This window comes from Lupinus angustifolius, chromosome LG18 (assembly GCF_001865875.1).
Source record: "Lupinus angustifolius cultivar Tanjil chromosome LG18, LupAngTanjil_v1.0, whole genome shotgun sequence".
In the NCBI taxonomy this organism is placed as follows: Eukaryota; Viridiplantae; Streptophyta; class Magnoliopsida; order Fabales; family Fabaceae; genus Lupinus; species Lupinus angustifolius.
The window spans coordinates 5,215,367-5,225,139 of record NC_032026.1 but is presented as its reverse complement, the minus strand read 5'-3'; the positions used below and the strand labels follow the sequence as shown (position 1 = coordinate 5,225,139).

General features: G+C 32.9%; 1 protein-coding gene across 1 annotated transcript; it reads left to right on the top strand.

Annotated features, from left to right (window-relative positions):
- Positions 744–9,071, top strand: LOC109333090 (tetraspanin-18-like). Its single transcript, XM_019568361.1, has 6 exons — positions 744–1,074; positions 2,349–2,448; positions 2,976–3,056; positions 3,162–3,266; positions 7,780–7,983; positions 8,899–9,071. The coding sequence occupies exons 1-6, from the start codon at positions 848–850 to the stop codon at positions 8,938–8,940; spliced, it is 759 nt and encodes a 252-aa protein (XP_019423906.1). The 5' UTR covers positions 744–847; the 3' UTR covers positions 8,941–9,071.

Below are 9,773 nucleotides of genomic sequence, written 5' to 3'. Positions count from 1 at the left end.
ATAATTGAATGACTTATATTTATTATTCTCAAAATATAATATATTTAAATGAGTATGTTGTTACTTGAATTACTCTTACCTATATTGGCATAACAATGGGATTAAAACGTAAATATATATATATAAACAAAATTTTAATTAAAATCATGGTTTTCTATTAAAAAAAACTTCTATTTATGATCTAAACTTAAATCAAAATTTGAATTGACTCACAAAATTTGTAACGATGCATTTAATATTTTGATGATTCAGTAGTTATAATTTATCTGACATTTTTTGTAAGACCTCTTTAAAGTTTTAAAATAAGATTATTCATAAAGTATATAAGAAATGATATATTCAACTTTAATATGGTAAAGTACATAAAAATCTCATTAAAGGGATGCACTTGAATTCATAGAAACTTTTCTTAGACTCATCAGAATAATTTATCTAAATAATTTATAACTTTCTTATATTTTTTATTTTATTAGAGAAAAATTCAATTGAAAGAAACCTTCCTAAACTTTCTATATCTTTTTTAGATCCATAGAGTCCAACTGTAATAAGATATGAGAAAAACATTTAGTGAGTATCCTAACAACACGCTTTAATAAATAATATAAAAACTTTGAATTAAAAAAATAATTTAAATATATTAAATTTGAAACTATGATTTTTAATATATTATTTTTATTTTTAAGTAATTTTCAATGCATTATTTTTTATTTTAAAAATCTTTATCCTTATTGCTGATTCAAAATATAATTTGTTCTGACACAAACATTGATGCTTCTGAAGATTCAAAATTTCATGAATTGCATTAACTTTATTTCTTTCACATAACAGAAGAGACCCAAACAAAAACATGCGCCCTAATTGTTGCAACAAATCGCTAACTTTCCTTCTCAAATTCCTGAATTTTGTTCAATCCTTCATTGGGGTTTCAATTCTTCTATACTCACTATGGATGCTTAATCAATGGAACCATCAAATTCCAAACACCCCTTCTCCCAATTCCATCACATTTTCCTTCCATTATCACCCTCACGTGTTTGGATTCGATGTTAATTCTATCAATCTACCTGCTCCTTGGTAAAAAAAATTAATTCTTTCACTATTTTCATTTGCTATACAGTTTTCTTTCAATTTTAAAAAAAATTAAAAAATTCTTCAATTGGTAGTCACTGAAGTTATTTTGTCTGATTTGGGTTTTTTTTTGGTAGAGTGAGAATCTACTTACTCTAAGAGTCTATTGAATTTTCTTAAAATTGACGGCTATGATGGAAAGTAAATTTAAACGGAGTAAGTAGTTAATGTTGGATGCAATAGTTAATCGTTTAATTAATCAAGTGTTGCAAACCTTTATTACTATTTATACCTAAACTATGATTTAGAATCTGAGTGTCACAAGTTGTGTCACTACATATACAATTAGTATGTTGATAAATTATATTTAAGTTAAAAGATTAATAACTAACTATTTTATGTTTAATTATTGATTATGAAATATGCAGTGATACAATTTGTGATTTATAGAGATGTCGAAAAACTCGACCCGTGAGTATGATGTTCACTACATATGATGAAATATGAAATATCCGTGGAAATACCCACGACAAATACCTGCATTAATAGCTTAGGAGTGGGAGCAAATTTTATGATGTTCACCCATAAATACCTGCAAATTTATAAATTTAGTTTTTAATTAAATTTTTATATATATTATAGTTTATTATTGTTATTTTAATATTATATATCATATACTTTATTATTATTTCATAATAAATTATATTTATTTGACTATGGTGATAAATATTATATTATTAATATAATAATTATTTTTACAAATTAATTATTATAAAATATATAATTAAAATTAAAAACTTATTAGGTATCCACAAATTCCAGTTACCACAAGAGTACTGTAAATATTGTAAGTTTAGGAATATGAAAATACTACCCACATCCTTTTGCTCATGTTGCCACCCCTAGTAGGATATCAGATTTGCACTGGGGTGTGTAAAAAAAAGAAAATATAAAATGAAATAATTTGTATCTTTTTAGTTAGAGTTAGAGTGAGATTCGAATGAAAAAAAAGAACTCCCCCTTCTAGTATAGGAGACGTTCCAACAAAAAGAACCTCTATTACTATCGATCATTACTTACTTAATTTGTGATTTGGCAAGATACTGAATTAGGAGGGAAATATTATTGTTAAGCTCTTGTTTGGCTGATTATCAATATATTTGGTGAAATAGATGAGATGGAGATGGTGCAATGCTTCATTAAGGATTTGTTTTCAGGGTTTTGGATTGTTTATGATTATTTATTCATTTGGTGTTTAAATTCTTAGTTAATTTTGACAGGTTCATCTATGCTTTCATGGGAATCGGGATAATGGTTTGCTGCGTTACTTTCCTAGGTTACATTGCTGCTGAAATGATTAATGGTTGCTGCTTGTGTTTTGTATCCTACTTAGAGGGGATATTTATTAATTTTTATGTATGAGATGATTTAAAACATCACCTTAGCAATATTATGGTTGTGGTGACCATCGTAACCGTATCATATCACAAGTATGATAATTATGATGTGACTCCGAATTACAATGATGTGGTCACATTTGACTGTAATAGAACTACATCATATCACATTTGAACCGCATCAGACCATGTTATACCGTACCATACCACATCGAATTCAAAAATATTTTTTTAATCACTAAATATTTCACAATCAACGACTGCAATTCACATCATAATAATCATAATGGCTATAATTAACCACAACTGATACCATAATCACTACCGTAAGCTCAAATTTAAAATGGATTGTCTCAGTTTGATTTTCGATTATTTTCTTTACTTTTGATTTTCGATTAAGCTCAAATTTATAATCACTACCGTAAGCTCAAATATAACTCTACTCTTTCTTTACTTTTGATTTTCGATTATTTTCTTTTCCTATGGGATCCTTGACCTTTAAAATGTTAGTACACCTTGCTCGTCACAGTACTCCTACTAGTAGAAGCTTCCCTGGTGGGATTCATTGCCGTTGATCATCGTTGGGAAGAGGTTCATACTTTCTTCTGCGCACACCTTCTTTATAAATATTGTTGCATTAGTTAATATTTGTGTCCCTTTCTAATACCTATAATATGTTGGTTCTTTCCTTTACAGGATCTTCCAATCGATCCAACTGGTCAACTTGACAGCCTTCGATATTTCATTGAAGAAAACATAGATATATGTAAATGGGTTGGCATTCTTGTGCTTGTAATTCAGGTATGTTTATTTCTGTTGGTTCCTTGCCATTTTTTCTTGACCTCCCATTAGTTAATGAACAAGTCACATGTTGTAGTTCAGACATGTTGGTTTGCAGCGTATGATAGAGGTGAACACCGGCGGATGGGTTAAGGCTTCTCCCTTATCCGGCCCTAAATATTGGTTGAACCATTTTTTTTGAACTTGGGTCTGACTCTAGACCCGAAGCTGTTAGAGCAATGAAACCATAGAAGAACAAAAGAAGAGAGTGAAGAGAATGAATGCTTTAGTGAGGAAGAGTTTTAGGGAAAAATTGGAGAGAAAAGTGTAATGTTCTTAGCTTCAATGCATTACTCAATGAGTGCTTTATACACTTTCCATACTTAGAATAACAACCATAACTACCTTCTAATTATAGTAACTACTAACTAATCCTTGAATTACTTGATTTCTAACATCCTTCCTTAATTCAAAAGGATTTTACAATTCTACATCAATTCAAAAAGGAAAAACAGATAAACAACTTCACACCAAGACAAAACAATGCTTTATTGAAACTTGACCAAACCTAGCATATACCTCATCTTCTCAAACCTATACACCTTCAATGGCTTAGTCATAGCATCTACACTCGGAATTTCTTTTTTGTAGTGAACCAACTCAACCTTCCTCTTGCCAACTTGATCTCTCAAAAAATGATATCTAGTCTCAATATGCTTACTCCTTCCATGGCTAACTGGATTCTTGGCTAAGTTTATGCCTGATTTGTTATCAACCCTTAACTCAATCTTCATGCCTTCTCCACACTTTAATTCTGCCAGTAGAGAAGTTAGCCATCATCTTTGACAAGCAGCATTACAGGCTGCAATGTACTCTGTTTCACATGTGGAGAGTGCCACCACTTCTTGCTTCTTGGAACTCCATGAGATTGAAGCACCATAAATAAAGAAGGTGTACCCTAATGTGCTTCTCCTATCCTCCTTATCTCCACACCAGTCAGAGTTGGAGTATCCAACAAGTTGTAGTTTATCTTCTTTTCTCTGATTAGGGAACAAGATATCATAGCTAAGAGTCCCCTTTAAGTACCTCATGATTTTCTTGGTTGTTGTCATGTGTGCTTGGTTGGGATTGGTCATATGTCTACGTATTAATCCTGCACTATAGGCTAGCTCAGGTCTGCTATGACACACAAACCTAAGACATCCTACCATTTGCCTGAAGAGTGTTGCATCTACTGATTTCTGAGTTGTTAAGTCATCTTATTTCACACTTCCTTCAGTTGGTACATCACAGGGTTACAATTCAACATTTTGAACCTTTCTAGAACCTATGTGATGTATCTCTTTTTATGCATAATAATCCCCTTATCTGTTTTTAGGAATTCAATTCCCAAAAAATAAGCCAATTCACCTAAGTCTGTCATTTAAAATTAAGACTTAAGTTCTCCCTTCAGCTTCAAGATTTCATTCTCACAACTTCCTGTTATGACTAGATCATCCACATAAAGGCAGAGTAGAATCACTTCATTTGCGGCTGTCACATTCACACAGACTCCATGTTGTGCACTTGGTGAAGCCAATAGATATTAGAAAAGTATCAATTCTCTTGTTCCAGGCTCGAGGAGCTTGTTTCAATCCATACAATGCTCTCCTTAGTCGTAGTACCTTGGCTTCATTTCATGTTATCTCAAATCCAGGAGGTTGTGTGATGTAGACCACTTCTTCAAGAGGCCCATTCAGAAAGGCACTCTTGACATCAAGCTGCCATAATCTCCAATTATTCATGCTTGTTAAGACTACAATTAGCCTTATTGTCTCAAACCTGGCAACAGGTGCAAATACTTCTGAATAGTATTACCTTTCTCTTTGCATATATCCCTTTGTTACTAGCCTTGCTTTGTGTTTGGAGATACTCCCAGCAGGTCTATATTTGACCTTATACACCCACTTTACTGCTATAGGAGTCTTGCCTTCAAGTAAGTCAGCCAATTCTCATGTGTTATTTTTCTCAATAGCCTTGATCTCTTCCTTCATTGCCTTGACCCAAAAATCTTCTTTGATGGCTTCATTGAAAGTAATTGGTTCACCTTCAGCCATGAGTACAAAGTGAATTAAGCCACCTTCTTTTGTGACTGCATCATCTGTGAGCATCTCAAATTCACTAAGTCTTGTTGGTCCGTTTCTTGTCCTTATAGGTCTACATTCAATAGTTTCTGATCTTGAGATGAGATATGTTGCTTGTGTGATTTCATGATCTTCTTCTATAGGAACTTGAACCACTGATTCCTTGTTCTCAGTCTTGCTGAGTAGATCTTTCCATGAGCTCATCTCATCAAACTTAACATCTTTGTTGAAGACTATTTGTTTTGTCACAGGGTTGAGAAGTTTGTATGATCCAGTTGGATTGTAGCCAACAAATACCATTAGTTCACTCTTATCATCTAACTTCCTTCTAGTTTGATCTGGTATATGTCTATAGCATCCATGAGCTCTAATACCAATTGTTAGAGCAATGAAACCATAGAAGAAGAGAGTGAAAAGAATGAATGCTTTAGTGATGGTTTCTTTCCTGTCCATACTTCCTCAGTTACCATGTGATTGAGACTTTGTGTTGGACATCTATTGAGAACATAGGTAGTTGTTGTGACTGCTTCACCCCAAAGATTGTGAGGTAGACCTTTGCACTTGAGCATACATCTAACCATGTTCATCACTGTGCTATTTCTTCTTTCAACTAGCCCATTGTGTTGTAGAGTGTAAGGAGAGGTGACTTCATGAATCATGTCATTATCCTCACAGAATTTCTCAACCTCTCTTGATGTAAAATCTCCTCCTCCATCAGTCCTGAAGATTTTGATCTGTTTTCCAGATTGTCTTTCTGCCATTACTTTGAATCTTACCATATTGGAAAACACCTCACTTTTTGCTTTAATGAGATAGATCAACATCTTCCTGGTGAACTCATCTACAAAGGAGACAAAATACTTGTTTCCTCCTAGTGTGGGTACCTCCATTGGTCCACATACATCTGAGTACACCACATGTAATAAATCCAATGCTCTAGCTTGTGTGTGATTGTTGAAAGGAGTTCTGGTTTGTTTACCTGTTATGCAACTTTCACAATCAGGTTGTTGTACCTTGATTTCAAGCAAGCCAGTCACCATTCCTTTTGTCCTTAGCAGCCCAAGATCTCTGAAGTTGAGGTTTCCATATCTCAAATGCCATAGCCAAGTTTCATCCTTCTTGGCCACTGCATTTAGGCATTAAGCATTCCCTGCACCTAACTTGACTTGAAAAGTTCTATTGCTAGTTAATGGTGCCTTTAGGATCTTTCTATTCCGGTTATCATAGATTGTCATGAATCCATTCAGAAGCTTCATAGTTAGTCCATTTTCATGCAATTTACCAATGCTAATCAGATTAGTCTTCATATCAGGGACAAACAATACATCACTGATGTATGCTTTCCTACCATTTGCCATGATTAGAGGAACATCACATGTTCCTTCAGCTGTGATTACTATGTGATCTGCAAACTTCATCTTACTCCTTCTGTTTGGATCAAATTTCACCAACCATTATCTATTTCCTATCATATGATTTGAGCACCTTGAGTCTAGGTACCAAATGTCACTGCCTCCATTCATACTGCTTGTTGTCATCATCAACTGAACAACAATATCACCCAGGTTCTCCTCATCTTCCTTCACAAGATTTGCTTCTGATTCTTATCTTCCATATTGATGATTCTTATTAGGTGCTTGATACTCAGAAGAGAAGTGTTCAATCTTATCACAATTATAGCATGTATGATCAGATGTGGTAGCATTGCCAGTTTGTGACCCTTATCTTGAACTAACTCTATGTTCAAATGGTTTTCCTCGATTCTTGTTGAAGGTTCTTTCAAAAGAGTTTCCTCTTCTTGATGTTTGGGCCTGCAGAGCTTGATGAGAGTGTTTTTCTGCCCCTCTTTCATTCAATCTTTTTTCATGGGCCTCAAGGGACCCCTGCAGCTCCTCAACTTTCATCCTTTCAACCTTTCCTGATTCCTCAATAACTACCACTACATGATCGAATCTTGGTGTCACTGTTCTCAGAATCTTTTCTACTATTGTGTCATCTTTAATCTTTTCTCCATAGGATTTCATAGCATTAGTTTGAGTAATTATCCTAGTGAAGAACTCATATATTTTCTCACCTTCATTCATTTGCATAAGCTCATACTGCCTCCTCATGGTTTGTAACCTTATCTTCTTCAATTGAGCAGCACCAGCATAGTGCTTCTCAAGAACCTCCCAAGCTTCCTCATTCATTTGCATAAGCTCATACTGTTTTGTAAGTGGGGTTTTTCTTTCAATACTCGTTAACTTTTGGGATCCTTTATGATTTATTTTGTATGTAGAGGTCAAATGATTTGATGTAGTCCCTGATATTTAGTCTATGGAGGGAATTTGTTGGGTTTGTTGTCATTGTAAATTTTGATATACTTTTCCTCCCTTATTTTTATGGCTCAATTTTCTTGCTGTCAACTTCAGGCGTTATCTCTAATACTGGCGTTAATTCTGCGAGCCACAGTTTTTACTTGGCGATCAGATTCTGATTATGAAGATGAATATGATGTTGAGGGCAGAATTTGGGAGCCCCTACTAAATCCTCAATCTGGCGAACCAGATGGGTCAAGCAAGGTTGATAGCAGAGCCATTTACTCTGACATTTGGAGCTCACGAATTAGAGAGAAGGTATGCTAGTCTGAAGTCTAAACTGTAGTTTCTTTTAGTTGATATCTTTCATGGAATGCACGTCTTTAGCGATAAGGAAATAATTTATGATTTTGTTAATAGAGAGGCTGAGCTTTCAGTATCAATTTATTACCAAAAGTTTAAAGCTGTTTTATTTTCCCATCACTGCTTATTGTAGCCTTGCCTGTTAATTAATTTCACTGTTAGCATATTGAAGTGTTGTCACTGTTAGCGTTTTTCCTTGTTATTTTGAATCTGCTTAGACATTTTAAGCCAGTGCGATAATCACACGTGTTTTTAGATTGAAGGACTTCTGCATCTTAAGCTCTTTGGGTTTTACAACAACATTCTATATCGTTGATGAAATTAGGTTTAGGGAACAAGGAAAAGAGAAATAAGACTGTAACCTCAGCTAATATTTATATTTAGACCAATAATAGAATCCTAGTCATAATTAAGAAAACACATAATAAAATATAAATAAGAAATAAATTCTTAAAAATATTCTAAGATACTCTTCAATTATTTGAAGATACAATCCAGATATATTGAGATATTTTCCATATATTCTAATATATAGGTTTGACTTTTCAACTTTCTTTCTTCATGCTGTTAATTTAGGATTCAGTTTTCCAATGGAAAGACAAATTTTTCTTTTGATACTTGCAATAAAAAATAAAAATATCATATAATTATATTTAAATAATAAAAGTGTTACATTCTTATTTTTCTAATATTGTTTATGATGTACTTACCTTTTCATTATTGAAGAGGATCCTAACTCCTAATTTACTCCCAAATGTATTTGGTATTATGATATATAGCTATAAATTTTATTTAGAAGTAAACAATTTACCATTTATATAAGTGTCATGTCACATTAGTAATTTGGGTATCATTATTTCATCTTTGCAGTATGGATTGAAAAATGGTGATAAGCACAGCAACCAAGCATGAAGTCCAGGCAATGAGTGCTACTAGCTGTGTTATGTTGACATGCATCTGAGTACATATATGTATATATATTTTTGTTCTTATGTTTTGTTTTGTTTCATTTATTTGTATGGAAAACTTGTGATGTATGTAGTTACGGGGTACATCCGCTGTCTCACAGTTTTTGTTACTCCATGTGCCATGAATTTGTAATTAATTAGAAAAAATATATTTAAGTTAAAATTTAATTATTAAATATTTTTCTGACTAATCATAGATTTATGTATGGTATATGAAGTGACACAAACAGTGGGATAGAATATGTGCTCATGTAGTTATGTTATGTAATTTAAACATGTTGTAGAAGAGTCTCACTGTGAAAGAAAAGAAAAGAAAAGAAAAGAGAGAAAAATAAGTAAAACAAAGGACTCAATGTCTGCCTATTCATCATTGCTGTACTGAATAATGCAGTTTCCATAACAGATTTTTAAATTTGTAGATTGATTTTTTTGTCCAGTCTCATTTGTTATGATAAAGATGAAGGGTAATGTATAGATGAGGTGAACAATCCTATAACTCAATTAATAAAATGACAAATATAAGCTGATTAGAAGATAACCAATAAAATCAAACATATTTGGATATTTTAATGTTAGAGGTAGTATGAAAAGATTTAGAGTGAATGCACATATTGAACTGAACTTATAGACAAGAGTGTATTCATCTTTGGATGAACTTGGTGCAGCTTCTTTCCTTGACGGATGAAGAATTATGGTCTGCCTGTAATTAAAACCAAAGTTATAAGACATTGATTTCTCACATTTTAAGTACTAATGCTTCTAAACAAATATCAATTT